The following is a 23,902-nucleotide window of genomic DNA, read 5'->3' as shown; positions in this document are numbered from 1 at the left end:
TTGCTGTTGCTGTTTTGCTATTTGTAGTTTTATACATAAAAGATGCCTGGGAAGACACTATAATGAGGAATCATAATTCAACATGCAAGCTGCAGCCTTAATACTGAGTTGAAGAGATAAAAACAACACAAATATATTAAAATATTAACTTCAGTGTTGGATTTGTTGCAAGGATATACTACATTTCAGATGATATAATAACCTTCCAAAAAACACAGAATCAGTAATGCCAAAAGGAAGCAACCAACCAATATTTATTTTTCTCATCATTCACTTGCATCTTCTTTCTTAAATAAACAGCATCAGGTCTACAGTGTGTGACAGACATACAGTAGTGATGTGAAACAGAGTACCACTTTATCAGCACACCTCAAAAACCATGCAAACAGTAGTCAAACAACACAGAAACAAGGAAACAGGGTCATTCCTGTGAATAAAGCAGTCACGAACATCACAACTTTACACCTTATGGGTAATTTAAGGCACACAGAGTTTAAAGTGAAAAACATGCTGTCGGCTACAAAGCATTTTGTGCATCCTTTGTGTCCACCAAGGCTCGATAACCTTTAAGAACACTTTCATCAACTAATATCAAAAAAATAAAATATTACCTATGTTGAAAAACTTTAAGGCTTTATCAAACTGTGATGTCAGGTAATCGTTCTGCAGATAAGAATATGTACCCTGTACCCTGTTTGAGTCCAGCTCATGACGGATCATGTGCAATTCTGATTTCTTAAATGTTTTATATGTTAAAAAAATATTAGATTTTTCTTTTCAGGATGGATATGTCTGAAACTGAAAAATGTTGTAACAAAAATATAATCAGAAACAGCAGGTTTTTTATGTCTACATTTAACAGAAAGGTTACAAAGATATGGCCCACAATGGCCTGGATTTTGAGGAGCTTTTGAAATGACAGAGACATGACATCACTTCCCCCCAAACACAGAAACTCAGTGTTCAAATACTGAAAAAACACACAGAGGACTATACACACAAACACACAAAACAATAAATGTGCAATTGATGTACAACAATCTGGCACATCATTTAAATAAATAGAAATTGGCAAGTACAATCAAAATAATACTATGACATTCGGACAGACTAAATATAATTAAACTTAGACTTAGACAGATATTCATTTTTAAACAAACATTGTCAAAGAATACACACTTTGCAGCCCCAGTATGGCTGTTCTCCAGGAAAAAAAAAAGGCACTTTAAAAAACAAACGTTCAAATCGGAAAAGCTGCAACAGTCCTCAAACATACGATATTATCTTGAATGCACAAGAGACTGACTTGTGCACACAAACTATGGACAAGTTACAAAAATATCCTCCAGGACTTCACGGCCTCAGTAGTAAAAGCTGTTTGTGCTCAAATTTCTTCTCACTGAAGGACACATTTGTCTTTGTTGCTGTATTTTCTCCTCCTCATCTCGAGGCCCCGCTCCAGACGCTCATCCTCCTCCAGTGCCCTACGTATACACATATGACAATATAGTGCCATGACTTTTAAGAATTTTATATTTACCTTCTGGGGCTTGTTTTGTCTTTTTCACACAACTGTAAACCCAGACACTCACCCTCTCTCTTTGGCGTCAATGTCTCTAATGATTTCATCCCGCTGGTTGACCAAAGACACCAGCTCTTGGAGGAGCAGCTGTTCTCTCTGCTGCTGAGCAGACGACTTCTGCCAGTCTGCAGAACAAACAGCAACATTTTTCATAATGGTTCATGTCATCATGTACACTGTACAGTAAGAAGGGGGAAGTTTACTTAGCTTTTCTTCTGGTGCTGCAGCAGCAAATTGTTTTATTAATCTTTTGTTTCATGCATTTTTCTGTTTTTGGTCTACTCCATTTAATTCTAAATTATTTGCTACTATGCTTTACTTCATAATTATGGTTTTCTTTGCAGTTTATGTAAAGTAGTTTATATGTTGTACACATCATCTCAATAAATTCAAATACTCCATAAACTGTACTATTGTTACACTGTATTCCTGCTGTGAGCTAAGTACTGTAAATTATTCATCTATTTCTTCCTCCACTGTTTGCTACCCACCTTCTATAGCCATCATGACCCGTAGTTCTCTGTTCAGAAGCTCAAATCTTCTCTCCAGATCCTGCTCCTCTTGCCTGTAGATACAATTGTCTATTTTACTGTCTGTGTATGTGACTGTATACTATTATATACATATATATGTGTGTGTGTATATATAAATATATATATATATATATATATATATATATATATATATATATATATATATATATATATATATATATATATATATATAGATACATACATATATATATGTATAGTGTGTAAGAGGTCTTACAGTAGCTCCAGATTGTCCTGTCGGCGTATTAGAGCGTTCTTCTTGTTCACCAGAGTGAACCACTCCTGAATCAACCTCTCCTCTTCATCACGGTCACTTCCTGCATAAAAAGAAAGAACAGGAAAGGACTGGATGTTGGAAAGAACATAAACAATACAAATGCATGAAAGACACTGAGTAACAATTAAGGAAGAGTTGATGTAGTACTGGTACTTGCAGCACCAAACTAATTATTAATTATTAAAAAAATTACAACCTTTTTAATATGTTTAACAATACTCCTGCTCCTGTTGATGATGTAATTTTGTCACTATACATATATAAATATACCTGTTTCCATGAGGTTTCGTAGTCGCCTCTCTACCACAGCAGCTCTGCTGTCGATGTGCTTTTGCTCCGTCTCCAATGCTGCCAGCTCACTCAGCACATACTGGCTGGTGTCCTGCAGACACTGACCACAAGCCCCATCACAGACACACAGACATACACAAATACACATGAACATACACAAAGACAGACAACGACAAAGACAGACAAAGGGGAAAGGAGATCGATTGAAAGGGGGAGAGGTCGAAGACGGTCAAAAGATTAGAGAGAGATCAAAAGGATAAAGCATAAAAAAATACAAGCTGTTCAAACTCCTGGAAACGTGTAATTTAAAATGAAGTAAACAGCTTCTGCAAAGTGAGGAAGACAAAACTGACCATCGTTTCTGCTTCTGGCTTTGAGGGCTGGGTCTCAGCTGCACTCTGCAACTCTGCACAAACAACAATAATTTATAAAGGAGAAAAAAAGGAAGGAAGAGAGAGATTTGGTCTTAGTCAGTGTAATCTTGTTAAAAATATTAGGCTGACATGTCGTGTACCTACCTGTAGTATTAGTGTTTTCTGTTGCTGAGATTGTCATAGTTTCTTCATCCTGGAGGGGGAAACACAAACAGTAACTATTACTAAGCTACCATATCAAATATAGATTTTCCTATAAAGTCTGAGGTGCTTTATGATGTTTGAAATACAATATTAAGATAATAAAGACAGAGAAAGTGTCACCTGAGGCAGTCCAGATTTAACTGTCTTGGTAAGGGACCTTGGGGGTGCGACTGGCATTATTGGCTCATCCACTAAAAAAAGAAATTCTGATTATGACCTTGTTTTCTTCTGAAATCTAAAACTAATCTAAAACTAATATGTTTTATATTGATTACCATATTGTCATGATGAACCCATTGAAGAGTCCAAAGAATTAAAGCGGCTAAAAATGGGATCAGATGAATGATGATGGGCTGATACCTTTCACTAGTCGTTTGGACCTTGGTGGAGGGACAACTAATGTGCTGCTTCCTCCTTCCTCTAGGCTCACTCCTTCGTTCAGCCTGGCCATGCAGAAAGCAGCGGCATCGACATTAGTGGGTGCAGGACCAGAAGGGGTGAGGCCGTAGCTGGACTGGCTGCTATTGCGCTCTATCTGCAGCACACTCAGCTCCTGGTTGGTGAAGTGTGAGCGAATCTGGCTGAGATAGGTCATGACGATTAGCCTGTCAGGGACGGACAGGAGAACCATGTCGGAGGGCTCCAGCAGACGAGAGATGCCCAGTGCCTCAAAACCATCAAACGCCTGATGTTGCCAGAAAAGAAAAGTATAGTCAGTAAGGAATAGGAGTTACAAGAATCCCACAAACTACACTCTACAACTACACATATTGATCTTATCAACAGAGTTTGTTAGAGGTTTGCATCTACTATTAAAGTGATGACCACCTTAGCAGAAGGCCTCAAAAAGATTAGAGTTAAGCGTAAATTCTTTTATAGTCAATAGTATTTCAACTGCTTCAGTTAAAAAAGAACATTTAATTAACGTGACCTCATCCTTACCTTTTTGTTGTTGAGCTTGATGTCATGAGGATCTAACTGGTTAAAATCTCTAATAAGAGAAAAAAGAGGATAGATTATAGAGAAAATCTTCCATTTACATACATTTAAATTCACAGAAACTGAATAATCTTCCAATGCAACACTGGATGATGTTTTATATATACATTTTGTCTGGGTTGAAGTGATGTAGGATGGCACAGAAGGCGAGACCGTTTCTCCAAGACGTGCTGAAATTTGTGACCTTTACCCCCTGGTACCCGCTGGTGATGTCCTGGCACCACTGGAGCAGTGACTGACTGGAGTTCACCAGGTCCTGGTGCAGGGTCAGAGAGGGATTAAGATGACTAAGTTGAATATCGATAAATAAGTTTGAAATTTAAAAAGTAAATACACTTGAGTATTTTGAATATGTACCTCGGCCTTGTCATCTTTTCCATCACCAACTTCTCTGTGTTTTGGAACTGGATCAGGGGTCTTGGAGTCAGAGGTTTCTTCTTCAGGTAATGTAGGAAGTTGTGATGTGTTTATCTCACATTGATACAGAGCAACGTTGAGTTTCCTCCCTCCACCATCAGGGACGTCAGACGGTTGGTCTTTTATCCTAAAAGAAGACGCAGCATAAAAAATAAACAAGGTGAACGGAAAGACAGACTTTGTTTAGTGGAAGAAAGGAGATCATCGGAACAACCTGGTGCCAGCATCTTCATGATTTAAAGTTTGTGCAAACACATGCAAGCTTGCATAAGAGCGAGTTTTAGCAATGACTTGATGTTAGAGGGTTTGATAGGAGCACACAGCATTCAAACACAGAACCTTAGTGAATCTTTTATTTTAGTTGTAAACTCGCTGGATCGTGCATTTACCAGAATATAACCTAACTGCATAGTTTAACTCTCCATGCCTGCATGCCTCGGAAATTTCACACACAAAGTCTGTAAAGCAGGCAAGGTTTATCAGAGATGACAGCCTGCTCCTGCTTTTAAAGGACCAGTTGTCCTCCACCATGATGAGTAAACGGATCTTGATCTCAAAGCTCAGCTCTGCATTACTCACAACAAAACACATAGAAGACTTCAGTGTGTTTTTTATAGCAGCACAGGTTTACACCTCATGCTGACTTACACAGTCTCCTCTCCCAGTGGCTCTTCTGCCTCAGTTAATGATATTTCTTGCAGGTCATCAAAGCAGGGAATAAGGGAGAGCTGGTTGTGATCAGCAAGTTGAGCAGCAACATCTGATTGACTCTGGGGCTCTGTGGCACCACAGTCTATATCACCAGGTGCAGGGATAAGGCGTTTCATAGTGTGACGGCAGGAGGCTGGAGCTGTGTTGCCTGTCATCATGTGCATTTTAGCCAATAAGAATCTCTCCTCCTCTCGGAGCTGCTGATCTTTGGTGGAACCGTTGTGATCTGGGGTTAGTGACTGTGTTGGAAAGTTTATTTGTGGACTGTCACTCCTTGTGCAGTGAGTGTGCTTATTTAAACTGGGACTCTTAGAAGGTTTCATGTCATCGTCATCCCTCATTTGAAGACTCTTGTTTGACTCAGAAGGTATATCAGTCATTTTTGTATCTGTGTGCATCCTGCTAATATCAGTGTGTATCTGTATGCCAGCAGTGCTTCCAAGTTCTCTTTCCTTATTCTCTTTCTTCTGTTCATCTTTCTTTCCTCGTTTTTGCATCTCACTGTGTTGAAGAGCAGGTTCAGGCCTGGTCGTCGTACTGATTCCCTCCTCTTCCTTAGACACCAAAGGAAGGTTAGGATGAGGTTGGCCAGACTGACTTGTTAGGGAGGCAGAGGATTCTGGTTTATCGGGCTGACAGGCAGCACGGTTTTGGTCATCAGTTTGTTTACTGAAGGGAAGTGAAGAGGGCGTCTGGGTGACAGCAAGCCATGGGTGGCCTGGTCTGAGGACAGGAAGGGAGATTTCAGAGAACACAAAGGCTGACAGAACTGACCAGAAACAGATTCAACCACAGTGTCTTCAACATGCTCCACTCCCCCTCTGGCAACATACCACTAATTATCCCATGCAGCCAGAACTCAATCTAACCCCACAAAGGATAGAAGAAGAAAAGCGTGTTTGAAAAGGCGAGACAGCACTTTTTATACCAACTTAGGGACAAGTGAGAGATGAGCACAGCACTGATGATTCATTAGGATAAAAACCTGACATGAACTCTCTAGAACTCCATAGTATCTCAGGACAGACATCTGGCTATGTGAGATTAGACCAAGACCAAATTTAAATAAGCTCCACTCATGTTACTCAACGTGCTCCAATCAGTATTTAGTAGATAATTGTAAGTATAAATGTAAGTATCCATGAGCTGCAGGTAGAGCACCTGCACAGCCACCGATCTTAATACTTTACCACTCATTCATTTTTCAGGAGTTAGATATTTTAAAGCAAATGACAGCAATACTCAGTGCCTGACAGGCCCAAGGCAAGATATAAAGAGGAAATTACAGTTTCCTCCACACACAACGTGGTGATACTGCTGTTTGGGGGGAATACGACATGACTCACATGCCAACACACAACAAAGGTCAACCCCTCAGTAAGTAGGAGTAGAAACACTATAAATATTATTTCCCTGCAGATGTAGAGAGTTAAAATCTTGGTTCCTAGACGCAGCACTAATCAAGAAGCTGCAGGCACAGTCCTCTGATCCACAAGCAGCTACAAGCAGATCTCTCTCACATAGCCAGCTCCTTCCTGGTTACTCACCTCCCTCTCCCTCTCCCTCTCTCTCTCTCTCTCTATCTGCTATGCATCCCTTTCACCTCCCTTACTCACCCTGTTTGCTCTTCCATGTACAGCTCAGACAGCCAGATGGAGCCGAGATCCTCATGGCCTCTCTCATACTCCACCTCCTCATCCTCCTCCTCTCTCAACCACACCGGGATGGCACCAGATTTAAGGCTGGAGTTCCCTTTCTTAACTGATTTCACAGCAGCTTTGTCTGGACTCAAGTCCAGTTTGTTTGTTGTTCCGGCTGCAGCGACAGAATCAGCCGGTCTTGTCAAAACCAACCTGGCTTCAGCATCATGTGTTGAGTTTACTATTTTAGATTCTGATTTGCTTGCTGGCTCCTCTACATCACCCTGTAGCCTCTCATCACATGCAATATCATCCAAGTCAGCTGCTCTCAGCGGTGCCCAGTCATTTGTTCGAATGATCTCAACTTTCTGATCGTTTTGTGATGATGTGGAGACAAAAAGCACCTCTGGTTTCTCTCCTTTATGATCATCACCTCTTTCCACCATCCTCCTCTCCCCCTCGTTGTTCTTCTCCCATTCCATCTTCTTCTTTGCAGTTTCTTCTTCCTTTATTCTTCCATCCTCGTCTGTCTTCTGTTGCTGTTGTTCTTTTGCTGCTTTTTCCTTCTCCTCTTTTTGCTTTGTCTCCAGCTCTTTCCTCTCTTTTTCTAACCTCTTTCTTTCCTCTTCCTTTTCTCTCTCCCTCCTCTCCATCTCCTCCCTCTCTCTTTTCATCCTCTCCATCTCTTCCTTGTCCCTTTTCAGCTTCTCTCTCTCCTCCTTTTCCTTCTCCCTCCTCTCTCTCTCTTTCCTCTCGGCCTCCTCTCTCTCCTTCCTCTCCATCTCCTCTTTCTCCCTCTTCTCTCTCTCTTTTCTCTCGGCCTCCTCTCTCTTCTTCCTCTCCATCTCCTCTTTCTCCCTTTTCATCCTCTCTCTCTCTTCTATCTCCCTCCTCTCTCTCTCCTTCCTCTCCATCTCTTCCTTCTCCCTCTTCTCTCTCTCTTTTCTCTCGGCCTCCTCTCTCTTCTTCCTCTCCATCTCCTCTTTCTCCCTTTTCATCCTCTCTCTCTCTTCTATCTCCCTCCTCTCTCGCTCCTTCCTCATCATCTCTTCCTTCTCCCTTTTCAGCTTCTCTCTCTCCTCCTTTTCCTTCTCCCTCCTCTCTCTCTCCTTCCGCTCTCTCTCTTCCTTCTCCCTCCCTCTCTCTCTCTTTCCTCTCGGCCTCCTCTCGCTCCTTCCTCATCATCTCTTCTCTCTCCCTTTTCAGCTTCTCTCTCTCCTCCTTTTCCTTCTCCTTCTTTCCTTCTCTTTCCTCTCCACCTCCTCCCTCTCCCTTTTCATCCTCTCTCTCTTCCTTCTCCCTCCTTTCTCTCTCTTTCATTTCGGCCTCCTCTCTCTCCTTCCTCTCCTCCTTTTCCTTCTCCCTCCTCTCTCTCTCTTTCCTCTCGGCCTCCTCTCTCTCCTTCCTCTCCATCTCCTCTTTCTCCCTCTTCTCTCTCTCTTTTCTCTCGGCCCTCCTCTCTCTTCTTCCTCTCCATCTCCTCTTTCTCCCTTTTCATCCTCTCTCTCTCTTCTATCTCCCTCCTCTCTCGCTCCTTCCTCATCATCTCTTCCTTCTCCCTTTTCAGCTTCTCTCTCTCCTCCTTTTCCTTCTCCCTCCTCTCTCTCTCCTTCCGCTCTCTCTCTTCCTTCTCCCTCCTCTCTCTCTCTTTCCTCTCGGCCTCCTCTCGCTCCTTCCTCATCATCTCTTCTCTCTCCCTTTTCAGCTTCTCTCTCTCCTCCTTTTCCTTCTCCATTCTTTCCTTCTCTTTCCTCTCCACCTCCTCCCTCTCCCTTTTCATCCTCTCTCTCTCTTCCTTCTCCCTCCTTTCTCTCTCTTTCATTTCGGCCTCCTCTCTCTCCTTCCTCTCCTCCTTTTCCTTCTCCCTCCTCTCTCTCTCTTTCCTCTCGGCCTCCTCTCTCTCCTTCCTCATCATCTCTTCCCTCTCTCTCTCTTTCCTTTCGGCCTCCTCTCGCTCCTTCCTCACCATCTCTTCCCTCTCTCTCTCCTTCCTCTCTCTCTCTTTCCTCTCGGCCTCCTCTCTCTCCCCTCATCGCTCTCTCCTCTTTTTCCTTCTCTCTCCTCTCTCTCTCTTTCCTTTCGGCCTCCTCTCGCTCCTTCCTCATCATCTCTTCTCTCTCCCTTTTCAGCTTCTCTCTCTCCTCCTTTTCCTTCTCCATTCTTTCCTTCTCTTTCCTTTCGGCCTCCTCTCGCTCCTTCCTCACCATCTCTTCCCTCTCTCTCTCTTTCCTTTCGGCCTCCTCTCTCTCCTTCCTCTCCTCCTTTTCCTTCTCCCTCCTCTCTCTCTCTTTCCTCTCGGCCTCCTCTCTCTCCTTCCTCATCATCTCTTCCCTCTCTCTCTCTTTCCTTTCGGCCTCCTCTCGCTCCTTCCTCACCATCTCTTCCCTCTCTCTCTCCTTCCTCTCTCTCTCTTTCCTCTCGGCCTCCTCTCTCTCCCTCATCGCTCTCTCCTCTTTTTCCTTCTCTCTCCTCTCTCTCTCTTTCCTTTCGGCCTCGTCTCGCTCCTTCCTCATCATCTCTTCCCTCTCTCTCTCCTTCCTCTCTCTCTCTTTCCTCTCGGCCTCCTCTCGCTCCTTCCTCACCATCTCTTCCCTCTCTCTCTCCTTCCTCTCTCTCTCTTTCCTCTCGGCCTCCTCTCGCTCCTTTCTCATCATCTCTTCTCTCTCCCTTTTCAGCTTCTCTCTCTCCTCCTTTTCCTTCTCCATTCTTTCCTTCTCTTTCCTCTCGGCCTCCTCTCTCTCCCTCATCTCTCTCTCCTCCCTTGCTGCCCTCTCTTCCTCCTCCCTTATCAGCTCTTCTATCATATCATTCTCCCCTCTCTCCCTCTCCTGCTCCCTCTCTCTCTCCTGTTCAATGGCTGCCAGTCGCAGACTCGCCACCAGACTTAGCCCACGCGTCTCCTCTGGATGTAACTTCTCTGATTTCTGAGTGTTAGAAACCTTCTCTTCACTAGTTGTCTGATTGTCTGTCATGTTGGAGAAGGATGTGGGTGGTGAAATATCCACAGCAGTCAGTGGATCATCTGAGGAATAGAGAATCTCTGCATCTGCTTCATGTAAACATGGCTGATTTTCATTAGTTAAAAGGACGCCTGGCTGTGCTGCAGGGGGTTGTTGATGTTCTGCATCAGTGGATCCAGTTGTGTGCAGGATGGAGGCCACTGTCTCATAGCTAAAGGGACAGATAGGAAAACTCTGAGAGGGAGTTCATCCTAAAATGACCTGCATATGATAGCAGACTCACAACAGTGTGACAGAAAGCCAGACAGCATGCTTGATTAAGTAGTTCCTTCTCAGACTTTGTTTTGGTGCTTGTCCAAGCAATACATGTTTGCTACGCTGAGAACCAAACCGCACTCATTTACTTTTCCAGTGTAAAAATACTAAAACTCGCTGGCATTTATTTACATCACCTCTGGCATGATTGAGAACAAGCAAAACAACTTCTTGTGCCATGCATGTGACGGCTCAGATCAGCTAAACAACTAAGTGATAAAAGATACTAACAGTCAATTGTGTTCAAAGCCCAGCATTGTTTCAGTTTCAGTTTAGCACACACACATACTGTGTGTGTAATGGGTAATGTAGAATATATCCGAATGTTTTATTGAGTTTTATTAATATCAAACCACAGCCTATTACAACATCACGTCGTCATGTTGTGTTAGGAGATGAGGTAGAGGATTCTTTTACTTTTTTATTGCAAACCTCAGCAAATTATCCACAACCCCAGCTACTGGCAACTGTTTCTACCTTAAGCTTCGTCTACAAAAACACTTTTGCATTCTGCATTGCATTGAATTAACCACACAGGCAAGCAGAGAGACTCACCCTCTGTACAAAACCCCGACTACTGCTGACATGAAGCCAGCAGGCGCCTCCTCCTGCTGCTCTGCATCACACACATCTGCCTCTGTGTGTGCACTACCACACATACAAACACATACACATACACAAACTTAACTCCTGTGAAATACTCTCATTAAATCACTTCCATTTAGATATTCAGAGTAAAGGTAGGAAGACAGAGGTCGAGATGAAGAAAACAGCATCAGATGATGATTAATTGCAGCCATCGAGTAAGCAACAATTATTTTACTGCAGCACTGCAGAGGAATGTTAGTACGTGTGCAGGTGTGTGAGTGTGTGTTTATGTGGTGAAGAACAGGCACGTTACGCCATGCTGCGAAGGATGCAAGGAACCGTCACTGACTCACCCCCCTATTACACCCTCTTCAGTGATCTCATTACTTTCCATCCCTCTTTCCGCTCCTGTGTCCGCTGTGGTCTCCTCCACAGCTGCCCACAGCTGCTTTTCCGCCTCGCACACTGGCTCCTTATTGTTGATGAAACTCTCCCGACCACCATCGATGACATCAGATGGTTTCGCCTCATCTGCTCCCTCCTGTTGTGGCTTTTTTGATGGCTGGAGAACTGGTTCCGGCCTCAGTGCTGGTTCTGGTTTTGATGGGAGCAGCGGCTCCAGTGACAGAATGGCAACAGCTGCTGGTTGGGAGGAATCCTTGACTGAGGTTGCTGGTTCCATGCTGGGTCCCTTTGGCTCTTCGGGCTCTGATGGTGCGGGTTGAGAGGGAGGCGGGACTATGTGATGGGCCTTTAAGTCTTTGGCCGTCGTTGGCTGTTGCTCAGTCTCAGCATCGTCTTCTCTGGGTGAACTAGAAGAAAAAAGACCTCATGAAAGTTTCAGTCATCACACTTTTACATTTCATACCAACTGCATCACTGAGATCAAACTACCAGCGTAGCAGGCACAGACAGTCAGACAAGGCCAAGAGGCAACGAAAGCAGACAGGTAGACGTCCCCTCATCCATTCTTACCCTCTGCACAAAGGTTTTGCACTCTCCTTGGCAGAGATTCTTTCAAGTTCATCTTGCCCACTTCTCCCTTCTAGCACTTTCCATAGAGGATTCTCTGCATCACACAGCCTCTGTGGAGGTGGCACCAGGGTCAAGACCTCTAATGTGATTGTTTTATCCTGAACAGTGGGGCCTGAATGGATGTCAGGTGCAGCACATGCGGCAGATATTTTCTTTTCTGGGGTAACAATGTTTGACAATGAACCTTCTTTTATGAGAGAGGCCTGCCCCAGACTGGAGTAAGGGGAGAGACAGGGGGAAATGGAAAAAGGAAGAAAGGAGAGAAGTGGAAGAACACCATGAAAAATCAAAGCATTGATATTTCTATCAATGAATCAACACAAACACTATTTGAAGCAGTTTTGATATGTGCTATTTTATAATGTGAAAGCATTATTGTATCTTCTAATTAACCCCTGAAACCTGTGACTATCCCATGTTAATCACATGCAAAATACAACATATTTTAACATACCACATATTTATTGTGTTTAATAAGCCACGTACAAACAACAACAGCAAAGACTCAAAGGGTGCAGCAATAAGAGGAGCGATTTGATTGTTTTTTTTAACACTGATTTGCTGATTGACAAAGAAGATGAGAGATTGAAAAACAGTGAAACACCCACAGTGAAATCATGACGTTTTATTTCAGCGCTGTAACTCACCACTCGCTGGTCTGTTTAGAGGCAGCGTTTGACTGGCGGAGGGTTTGTGAGGGCTGCTGCGAGGCTGTGGCACTACTTTTGTCCAGAGGAGGGAGGTGGTGAGCATCGAGGGAGAGGCTGGAGGGAGGTGTGTGTGTGAAGCTGGGTGGAGGGATGTTGGAGTGAGTGTTTAGATGAGATGATGAAACCTGAGTTCTCATCTTCTGCTTGTCCTCGTCCGACTTGTTGTTCTCCTTCCTCATCTTGTCTTCCTCCTCTTTTTTCTTTCTTGTTTTTATCTCTTCTTCCACCTGCAGACACTTCTTCTTTTGTTCCTCCTCCTCCTTTCTCCTGTTTTCTTCCTCCTTCATTCTCCTTTCTTCTTTCTCCTTCTCCTCTTTGATTCTCTTCTCTTCCAGTTCCCTCTTCTTCTTTTCCTCCTCCACTCTCTTCTTCTCTGCCTCCTGCCGCCTCTGCTCCTCTTGCAGTTGCCTCTTGTTCCTCTCCATCCTTTCTTTCTCCTCCCTCTCCTTCTCCTCCTTCAGTAGTCTCTCTGTTTCTGCTGCTTCCCTCCTCTTTATCTCCTCTGCCTCTTTGATTCTCTTCGCCTCCTCTTCCTCCCTCTTTCTCTTTTCTTCCTTCTCCTTAATTTTCTGTTGCTCTTTTTCCTTTAACTTTCTTCTCTCTTCCTCCTCCAGGAGACTCTTTTTCTCCTCTGCCCTCCTTCTTATCTGCTCCTCAAACACTCTCCTCTCTTCCTTCCTTTTCTCCTCATCCTCCTTCATCTTCTTCATGAATCTTTCTCGTTCAAGTATCTTCTCCTCCTCCCTCTTGAGTTTTTCCTTTTCCTCCACCTCCAGGAATCTCCTCTCCTGCTCTCTTTTCCTCCTCTCCTCCTCCTCCTGCTTCCTTTTCTCCTCTTCCTCCCTCAGCCTTTCCTGTTTATCTCTTCTCTCCTTCAGGAGTCTCTCCTCCTCTTGCTTCCTCCTTTCCTTCTCCTTCTTAAACTCCTCCTCCTCTTGCAAAAACCTCTTCTTCTCCTCCTCCAACAGCTTTTTCCTCTCTTCTTCATACTTTTTCATCTCCTCCTGCTTCAGGAGGACTGCTTTTTGTTCTTCCTCCTCCCTCCTCCTTTCCTCTTCTCTCCTCTGCTTCTCCTGCTCTGCTTTAATCACCTCCTCCTTCTCCGTCGCTGCTCCCTGTACCTGCTCTGTCAGTGACGGTTTTTCTCCACGGGCCTTTTCATTGGGTTTCTGTTCAAGACTGCAGAACAGATAAACAATATTCCTTAATCCTGAGTTTGTGTGTGTTTCACCATGAGCATCTAACTTTATTTTTGAGTTTCTCGATCCTGAGTTTATCTGTGAATATAAATACTCACCCTGGAGGACACCTTTTGATCGTATCCCGCTTAGAGTCATCCTCTGCCAGAAACAAACCCCCTGATTCTTGTCTGTGGTTAAGCGACTCAAAGATGGTGTCATCAAAGTCAGGCTCAGCCTCAGGCTTAGCCAGTGGCGGCTTTTCGGCCTTAATGCTGCCACTAATAGCCTGCATCGTATTGATTGTTTTTATAAAATCGACATCCCCCTCAACTTTAGCGGTGATAAAAGCTGCTACAACGCTGGTGGAGGGCTGCTGAGGGGTGGAGCTCTCACAGCAAGAGAAGGGCCATGGAGGGGGTGGAGCAATTATCAGCTCTGAGCGTGATTGGGCAGGACTGGGGACAGAGATATTGGCAGTCAGGCTCGAGGGACACATGTCCGTCACAAGACGTGACGGGTTGGGGGGGGACAAAACATGCTGCGATTGTTAGCACGTGTAAACGTCAAGGAAGCTCAAACCAAACACGAGGCGACTGAGGATGAGCAGGTCTCTGGATCCGGATCAGACAAACATGGATGAAGTGTTACCCAACCCAACACACAAAGCAGGTTTGCCTCAGGGCTAAAGTGGATTAACTTGAGTTATTTGGACCATAATGCGTTTGACAAGATGCTGATGAATACACCAAGGAGTCTTTTTTATGTAACTATCAATTGTCAGTATGTAAAATTCTTCTTGATCTTTAAAAACATTAATGTTCAAACAACCATAATATCAGGAGCACGGTCACTGTTAGATTAGCCGGGGGAATCTACAGCTGTGTGACGAGGAAGTGCAAAATAGCAGAATTAGATGAGAAAAACATCTAATTCTCAGGTTTGTCTAGAAAAAAATAAATAAAAAACTACAATCTGCTTATCAAAAGAAAATCCTCTTACCTCTAAAGCTCAGTCATTAACAGGTTCCATATTGCTTGTTTAATTCATGGCAATTTGTGGTTTTATGGATGGTTACTATTTCTTTGTCAAATTTCTAGTTTGCAAGACAGCAAAGCAATAATCTGTCCAACATATAACCTCTGTAACACTGCTAAAATTCATTTTTTGTTCATTCATAACATCTAAACAATAACAACTGTAAAAAGAAATTGCTGTACAGACAAAAACGAGAGAAAACAACTGTTACATCTTTGGGATGAGACATAACTGAGCTTTAGAGCTACTTCGTCAATACTGACTAAATGTAAATCGAAAGCCAACATGCAAAATCTTGAACTGTTCCTTTAAGCAATCGTGCAACATCAAGTCTTTTTCAGTCTGTTCGGATACGCCTTTATGCTTCTTGAGTTGGTTTGTCTATGAGGAGGCCATGTTCTGAATCACACCAGCATCAACATCTATGCTGTTTGTTAGAAGCTCTGCCCCACACAGCACACAGCTGTTCGAGACAAATCAACCAAGCAGTCTAAAAGTATACATTCATGTGTTTTCATCCCATGCCCTCACCTGATCTTTGCTGGTTCAGCTTTGTTTTCTGTGACGGCCACCTTTGCGTTCTGGGCTGATCTGACCGCCTGGCTGGATGTTCTGATGTTGGCCACTTCTTTGCTTTGGCTTTGAGAGATTGGAGACGTGTCTTTCTCTTCTCGGGGGACGGGGAACACTGAACAGACAAAAAGCAATATCACATATTAAATAACAATAACAAGACAACAAGTGGTGAAATGTCTGGTTTGTTGGCTGGAGTACCGGACTGAGCAGGTGGAGCAGAAGGAGTGACAGCAAGCTGAGGTTGAATAGAGGTGGAAAGAGAAGAGGAGTGTGGGGCTAAGGAGCGTGGAAGGGAGGAAGAAAGGGTTGGAACCACTGGGTCACAGAGAGAATCCAGATCTGGACTGCTCAACAGGGGAACAGGGGCGACGCCGCTCCCCGTTAGAGAAGAGTCAGATATCGACCACGCACCTTGAGCACCTGAGGAAAGCAGAGGGGTAAAAGAAAAAAGGAGATGAGCTGAAAAGAAGGATAGAAGAAGGATAGTTAACAGATAGAAAAAGGCAAAGAGAGCTTATGAAGAGGAAGTGAGAAGGTGTTTAGAGGAAAACATTCAGCAAAACAGGTGATAAGATAATTTAAAAATAGAAACAAGCAATGAGAAAGGAAAGGATATTGAAAGAAAAATACACATAGTTCAATTATTATTATTATTATAGATACATTGGTTACCTGACTCAGAGCTAGTGGGGTGAGATTTAGGGGCAGGAAGTGTAGAAGGCAGAGGAGGGGCATCAGCAGAAAAAGGTGAGGGAGAAGAGGGTCGGGCGATTGACTTGACAATCTGAGGTCTGAAAATGTGGGAGCGAACTAGTAGAGAGGCGAGACAGTGAAAGATGATGAATGAAAGAAAACAGCAACAACAGATTCAAATGCATTCAAACTAAACACTCAAAGCAGAGACAGACCAGCGGCTGAAGTAGGATCATCTGCAATTTGAACCTCTTGGGGGCGCCGTTGATGTGAAACAGGAACTGAGGAAAGATGTGGAGAGAAGTAACGAATAGATGAATAATGAAACAGCTACTTGAGGTCAGTGAGAGGCAACAAGCGAAAGCGGAACAGCACAGCCAATTTCATATGATGCAGCATAAAATCATCCATATCTGTGCACATGTTTGCAGTAGGGTCTGCGCTAAGGAACTGTTTGGTTCAATTTGGTATCTAATCGATTCAATAATTACTGTAGTCAAAGTTATTAAAATGCTGCAATCATTCAGAAGACAGAATTCAGTATGTTAGTGGAAGCATGCAGCATGCCTGTCTGTTGATACCTTTCACTGAACCTGATTGGAAGATTCTGGGCAGAGAGGGAGGCTGAGAGAGGGTCCGGGTGAGAGGAGGGTGCGTGGATGGGGGCTCTGAGGACAGTGTGGGCTTTGGGGGAGAGGAGGATTTGGATTGTAAAGGTTTCGAGGCAGATGAGATGGGCTTTTGGGTCAGAGTGGTGAGAGACGACCTTTGGGGAGCTGTGGAGGAGGATGTTGTGATGGTGTCGGTTGGAACGGTGTAAAGAGGTTTGGGAGGTAAAGACGTTTCGGGTGCATTTGAAGGTTCAGAGGACACGACAGAAGGTGTAGGTGGATGTGCAGGAACATCATACTGAAGATGTGATGCACCAGAGGAATTAACCGATTCAGAAGGTAAAGCAGAGACAGATTCAGAGCATTTAGGTGATGGAGCATCAGGAGACACATCAGACAGAGGCAGGACAGAGGAGTCACTCTGGACTGATTCAATAGCTGCTGTGGCCCGTGTGCTTGAAGGATCGGGTTGTGGGTCAGTAGAAGGTTCAGGAACGACAGGGTTTGTTAATTTCTTGTGCTTGGATCTGGGTGAGGGCTGAGGGGAGGGGCCTGGAGAAGGTTGGATCTCTAATTGGACAGATGCTGAGGAGAAGGGGTGTCGGGAGCGACAGGGCGAGGGGCGAGGAGCCATGGGCAAAGGAGGACGGGAGTGGACGGCAGGACTGGGAGGACCCCCATCACGACCACAGGCTGGTGAAAAGGTGGAAGTATGGTTGGATGGATCAGTGACGCAGAAAAAATGAAAAAGACAGAGGGAAAAAGTTGTGGATTAAGATGAAAATGATGCTTGTGAAGATGAGATTACTGTTGGTTTATTGTGCTACTGACGTGAGGATCACATGACTCGTTTGAGTGATATCACAAACACAATATGATGAACTGTGAATTATGGGGGATTAAATGATTAAGACCACTCAAAGATATATTATTAATATGTTTATATATGTTAATTAAGTCTGTAAATCATCTCATTACACTGATGTTTACATAACAAACCTCCTAAGATACAATCAACATTTAAATAGATTCGTGGCATTAGGCTTCGGTCACATGATTCTCAACTGCAATTAAAGTCTAGATGAGAAACATGCGGCATGTGAATAACTTAGTTTTAAAGAGATGTGCAGTCTTGACATGAGAGTGTGAAATATAGTGAGGCTCCCAGTAACAGACGCAGAGAGAGAGAGAGAGAGAGAGAGAGAGAGTTCCTATGTTCAGTTTTTAATGCAAATAACAAACAGGAGTGAGTCGAAGAAAAGGTAAGAGGGAGCTACCTGGGGCTGAAAAAGTGGGTCCAGTGGAGCTGAGCTTGTCAGGAGGAGGGGGAGCGGGACGATTTGGGCGAGTAAGAGTGCGTGGAACTGCTGCAGCATCGAGGAAGGAGGATAGAGTAGAGCAGAAGGAGAAACATGAAGAAGAACACAAGAGGAAAAACAGAATACAGGGGGAAGAAAGGTCACAGCTGCAACATGTGGAAATAATGTAGGTCAGGGAGGTCAGAGGACAGTGTTGGTGCACGTCTGCCTACTTGTAGCAGCCACTGACTTCCTGTCCTCCTCTTCATCGCTCTCGTTGAAGTCGTCCATGTTGCCGATATCTGTGGGTTTGACGCTTATCAGGCTGGCCAGACTCTGCATGTCTTCATCTCTGAGGAATAAAGACAAACATTTATCACACGTTGTTAACATTTTTAATACCAACATGCATTTTTGCCTTAATGTGACAAACACACAACATGACGTCTCTTCAGAGGATAAAAACAAGTTATCATACCTGCTTTATAATCCTAAATACACTGGTGACAATGACCCTGCTGAGGTTGTTAGTAACACCACAGGAGAAATGAATTAAACTACTACTCACGTGGCTTTTCCCTCACGAACAAAGACACACGACAGGGACAGCTTGAGAGTGGCCTCCACCACTTTGACAGACAGCGGCTTCAGCTTCAGCGTCAGGTCGGTCTGGGTCGGAGTTGGACTGGCAAAACGCTTCAGGTTGATGTCAGCTGATGCCAGGACCTTACGGTGCCCCTTGTTCTCCTTTACATGACCAAGAAAAACAACCATGTTATGGCGTGGCATTTTAAATCACATCAAGGTACAAATTGAAGCTGTCACCTTCATATAGGTGTATTTTTATTCCTGTTTATGATTCTTAAATTCAGTCCAGAGATACTTACACCCTCAAGAACAAAAGTCCACTCCTTGTCCTCAAACTCATCAGCATTGGCATCCTGAAGAGATGAGATAAAAAAAACAATTATTATTATCATTCAGTATCTTATGCCGACACAGTATTGATGAATGACCTTTACATAACCGTGTGTATATTACTGTGTATGTATTTCCAGTGGTTCAAATGAAGCACATTATTGCAAAAGCACTTTGCACTCAACTGAGGGAATGAAAACTATTGTCCCACAATAGGTTTTCTATTGGTTTGAGAAGCCATGAGTTTGAAGGCCCTAACTTATGTTTTACATAATTTTCATACTAATCTATGATGTGTTAAGCTCTGGATCAGGGTTTGAATTATGGGTCATTTAAGAGACCTGAGCTCCCCAAAAGCCACAAAGCTGTTTTGAATGTTTTTACAATGGACTGATTTAATAGAGAAGGAACTGAGGGTTTATGCGACCTCTGGCCGCTGTAGGAGAACAGTCAGGAACAAAAGTCCTCATTGGTGATGTGGTACAAAGAGCAACAAAGTCCACATAGGGAGGGGGTTGTGGGGTGGAGGGGTGGGTAACAAACTATTGAACTTTAAAATGGGAGACATCTGTTCGTTTCTCATTAGAAATCAATAGTATTGGTACTAGCTAAGGGGTTTTTGTGCCTAAACCTAACACACAGTGTTTGTGATTGTGCAAAGACACAGCTCCAACATAACGATCTACTGAGCTGACAAGAAGCTGGACAAGGGCCTCACTAGTCCATATCTATGTTCCTGATGACAAACTGATAATGGCCATTTAGTAGTGGTCTTAAAAAGACTATCTCATCATTTCTGCCGCTTAGTATGGATTATGATGTCAAGACTTTGTTGCTTGTCCTGAACTCAAACCTTTTTGAAGGAGAACAGCCTTTCATAGTGATTTTTCCACTACCACACTACGACAAAAATTCATTATGGAATAAACTAGTTATTATTAGTTCAATTAGTAAACTCTCTCTCTTCACTTCCTCCCTTTCTGAAATGGCCCAATGCATAGTGTGTTTTAGTTTTGGTACCTTGAAGAGTGTAACAGAGATGTCGATGTTCTCTGGGACAGGCCACACCACCATGCCTCTGTACGGGTTCTTGATTCCAGGCTGCCAACTGTGGAGCTGCACAACAAACAACACATGAACATAAGTGTGTGTGTGTGTGTGTGTGTGTGTGTGTGTGTGTGTTGTGGGTTTCACCTTGGAACACATTCGCCTGTTCCTTCTGGTCCACACGACCCTTAGCTTGTCTGGTTGCCTGGAGAAACACACAAACACAGATTCAATCACAAACATAATACCATCGTTTGTGCCATTACAGACTAAAAAAAGGTCTGAGACTATAGAAATGTTAGAAACTAAGTGAATATTATACAAGGGACTGATGTGTGTCTGTGTGTGTTTTGCTGCACACATGCTCATTTGTCTATATGAATGGAAATCTAGAGTTTTAATAAATGATGTGAGTATGCTGGAAGCTGTTTAACTTTGTTTCAGCTGCACAGTTTGTGTAAGAATCTTGGTTTGTTTGTTTAATTCAGTTTAGTTCATTTGAGCCAACGAGAACCCCCTGCGTGTGTACAAACCATACTACAACATGGTTAATACACATGTTTCACACAGGGGCAATTCACTATCCTTTCTAAAACTGTGGCAGCACACACTGAGAACTTGTTCCTGTTACTGCATCACTCGGCAACATTAGCGCTAGTCAGAAGATCATGAGTTCAAGTCTGATGATTCACACCTAAGCTGTTTAAAATGCTGTTTTGTAATGTGCCCTTAGGTTTAAAGCCGCCTGAGGAACGTGTTCTGAGAACAAACTAAAGTGAACTATATAAACAGAATTGAAAACAAGCGACTTATCCTGGCTCTGTTATTCAGTTTCATGTTTTATCTTCAGTGCCATACCCATGCCTATTTGTATATGTGTGTAGGTAACATGTCCTTTTTATTGCCTCAATCATCTGCAGCGCAGGAAGTGAAACAGGAAACATGTGATCAGAATGTGAGGTGTGCCATTTAACAGGAAGAAGGAACCCCCTTTACAACAAACACATGCACACACATAGAGCCCAAATCAAGCTATCTGAGAATTACTAACAGCAGTAAGTTGGAGATGTTGAGCAGTGTCTTCAGTGTCAGTGCATGTACATCTGTTTGTGTGGTATGTGTGTTAGCAGGTCAGCAGTGGCATCAGAAATAGACCGGCAGCAACGGAGTGGGGGTAATGAAGGGGAGGGGAGAGGAAGCCAAGGAAATATTCTGGTTCAGAAGACAACAACACGAACATATGAGCACAGTAACAATGGGTGGTGGTAGAGGGTTGTGGCTGGCTTCTCACAGCCAAACATTAGTGGTATAATAGAGTTAAGTAACGTGTAATTACTGTATGTGGGTGGACGGCAGACAATGTTTTTTCCAAAGCTGACTAGACGAACGATAAACATCACCCTCCTCTCAGTGCAGCATTAACAAACTTACTTACTCACTAATTTCACTCATGTTTCTGTCACATGAGGAATTCAATGTACATAAAAATAGTCCGGTTGCTCAGTCTTTAATTATATCTGTGCCACTCTGTCAACGTCACTTGATGGTTTTTTGACTGGTGTCATGCACAAACTGCTAGTTCTTCTTATCTTTCCCCCCTTCACTACTTTTGTTTCCGCTGTTCTAAAAGCCCTTTGAGGGACAGAGTATCTTAGGAGGCCTTTTTCCTCTGGCTGTGCCACCATCTAAACATAACATTTCTGACTTCCTGTCTTTAATAAAAAACTTAAATATGTTTTAAACAGAACAGGAAAACACCACTGCAGCTGCATATTATCAGTGAAGGTGCAGCAGCGAATCATTTATCATTTACAGTCATCTACGTGACCCATGTCTCTTACTCTACCTCATCCTTGATACTTGAAAACACAAGATCTTTCAAACCCCCCATGTGGCCAAAGTGTGAATTTCCCACCTCTGATGTTTGATGTTTTACAGTAAGTGTCAGAAACCTCTGACACTCCAACTTTCCCAAGTCTACTAGTAAATGGGAGTCGTCACTCTTTCCCTTCTCTACCCTGTGTCCCGTCCAGACAACACTAGTTCTCTGTAACTGATCAGACTCTGAACCTTTATTGACGAGGACCTTCTGTCATTTCAGTAAAAACAACTGATGTGTGTTTCTTAGCATCCTGCTGACAAGCTGCTTACACAATTGTGCCGCACGTTAACATAATCTGGACAGAAAAGAAGCAACGGGACCAAACTGACATGTGGGCAAAAGTTTAAAGATGCTAGAGGAACCTTTCATTGCTAATCTTATAATATATACAAAAAGAAAAGGCATAAATATGAGCTAAAGATGTTGATAAAGTATAAATATGTGGTTTGCTTGAGGCTTTTGATTCAATTAGCTGCTGTTTATGTGGTGTTGAATAGTTTTTACTGATTAATGTCCTGTGCTGCATCACCTGGCCATATCCCAGCTGTTTTGTATGACAGGAAATTACACAACAGTGGAAAGTCTTAAGGCACCAGATGGAGGCTTGATATAACTATTCAATGAGTTTCTCGTTGCCTATTTCTATTTATACCTAACAAACCAAGATGTTATCAAGAGCACGCACTGTTTAATAGTTCAGAGTTAATGTTGCTGCACAAATGTGACCAAGAACCCGTTGTTGGCTGTTTCTGATTATATATGACATTAGATTTGTCTGCTGAGGTAAGAACCTGAGCCCCTACACACTAAGGATCCTGATGATGGGCTGACACACACAAACCTCAGCCGGGAATCGAACCCGCAGTCTGTCACCCTGGCTCGGCTCGGCCCATGAGGGACGCCCTCATCCTCCGCAGCGTAACGGAAAGACCCACAACATGAGAACCAGCATTGCTCACAATGGAGTCTTAATGTGGATCATGAGATGAGCAGGCCCTCGCGTGGTTATTCATTAACAAACAGTGAAAAATCAGTCTCTCCACACGGGACTCACCATTTCTTGGTGCACTCCAAGACGAGTTCCTGGTAAGACGCGACAAACTGAAACTTTGAAGCCTTTTTACCAACTCGCTGCAGTCTTTTCCACACAGAAGTCATTATTTCCCTCGGGTTCAATAAAACCTAATAAACAGTGGGGTAAAAAAAGGGGGATTCAAACACTCCTCCGTGCAACAATAATCCAACTGTGCGCGCTGCTGCTGCTCCTTAAAAGGTCCGCTGCTGCTGAGGCGCACACAAGCTGCGACTTGCGCTCATTGGCAATGGGTTGAATCACACACAGAAAAAAGGAAAAACAAAAGTAATGTCGCCATGTACCAAACAGAACTAGCTGTGTGCAGAACTGAGTGCTGTGCCAGCAGCAAAGAGGAACCGATTCCGCCCTTTTCTGTGTCAATCACACAGGATATAAACGCCTGATGTGAAGCCAAAGTTTCAACCAAACCGCGACAGGAGCTCTCATTGACAGCCTCCTTCTCTCTGTCTGTCTGTCTCTCTCTCTTTCTTTCACTCTCTTTCTGGCAGCAATCCACATAGAGACAGCGCAGTTAGTCAAGCCAGGGGTTGTTGTAATATACAGTGAAGTCTGCTCTGCTGAAACAGGCAGAGACTGAGGCAGGATATGCAAAGAGAGTCTAATGAGGATGCAACAGTATGCAAAGTGCTTTATCTTGCTGTGTGAAGGTAACAGCCTCAGCCATACCTGCAGACTTTGATCCGGACTGTCTATGTCACTGGAATAGTCTTATCTGGCTATTTAACTTAATCGGCCCTGCACACCGTGACCTCCTCCCCACAAGCTGTAACCACCCTGAATACATGACACTTTTTACTGAGCTCATAGTTTGAACTCGAGTCACTTCCTGGGTTGCAGCGCTGTGCGGAAAAGCTGTTTCATCCACTTAATTACATGAAATAGCTTCATGAGAGAGGGGCCAGTGTGTGTGT

The 23,902-nt window shown here is 43.6% G+C and overlaps 1 protein-coding gene across 6 annotated transcripts; it reads right to left on the bottom strand.

The window, feature by feature from the left end:
* Nucleotides 1-227: 227 nt before the first annotated feature.
* Nucleotides 228-23,533, bottom strand: ehbp1l1b (EH domain binding protein 1-like 1b). 6 transcript variants are annotated; one of them, XM_026370698.1, is made up of 25 exons: nucleotides 22,950-23,532; nucleotides 20,161-20,218; nucleotides 19,987-20,082; nucleotides 18,936-18,989; nucleotides 18,617-18,795; nucleotides 18,282-18,400; nucleotides 18,028-18,117; nucleotides 16,721-17,443; nucleotides 16,355-16,420; nucleotides 16,119-16,256; nucleotides 15,645-15,866; nucleotides 15,402-15,558; nucleotides 11,263-11,721; nucleotides 4,636-4,822; nucleotides 4,386-4,534; nucleotides 4,222-4,270; nucleotides 3,640-3,964; nucleotides 3,400-3,470; nucleotides 3,220-3,268; nucleotides 3,055-3,107; nucleotides 2,681-2,792; nucleotides 2,351-2,450; nucleotides 2,074-2,147; nucleotides 1,593-1,707; nucleotides 228-1,484 (listed from the first exon to the last, which is right to left on the bottom strand). In XM_026370698.1, exons 1-25 carry the CDS (start codon nucleotides 23,051-23,053, stop codon nucleotides 1,397-1,399), a joined length of 3,837 nt encoding a protein of 1,278 aa, XP_026226483.1. In that variant the 5' UTR covers nucleotides 23,054-23,532; the 3' UTR covers nucleotides 228-1,396. The 6 variants fall into 6 exon arrangements, with proteins under 6 accessions (XP_026226483.1, XP_026226485.1, XP_026226484.1 ...); XM_026370700.1 differs by lacking the exon at nucleotides 11,263-11,721 and having other exon boundaries at nucleotides 22,950-23,533; XM_026370699.1 differs by lacking the exon at nucleotides 15,645-15,866 and having other exon boundaries at nucleotides 22,950-23,529.
* Nucleotides 23,534-23,902: the final 369 nt, after the last annotated feature.

The sequence above is a fragment of the Anabas testudineus genome, chromosome 14, assembly GCF_900324465.2.
Source record: "Anabas testudineus chromosome 14, fAnaTes1.2, whole genome shotgun sequence".
Classification (NCBI taxonomy): domain Eukaryota; kingdom Metazoa; phylum Chordata; class Actinopteri; order Anabantiformes; family Anabantidae; genus Anabas; species Anabas testudineus.
Note: the sequence above shows the minus strand (reverse complement) of the source record. Positions and strands in the feature narration are given on the sequence as shown.

Bases quoted from the DNA above. Each gene is read 5' to 3' on its own strand.
- ehbp1l1b (XM_026370698.1), bottom strand. From the start codon at position 23,053: ATGACTTCTGTGTGGAAAAGACTGCAGCGAGTTGGTAAAAAGGCTTCA. The intron at 4,271-4,385 runs GTATATATAAAA...TTCTCTTATTAG, and splicing joins CACTTCAACCCAGACAAAAT to AGATTTTAACCAGTTAGATC. The intron at 1,708-2,073 runs GTGGGTAGCAAA...TTTGTTCTGCAG, and splicing joins GGTCATGATGGCTATAGAAG to ACTGGCAGAAGTCGTCTGCT.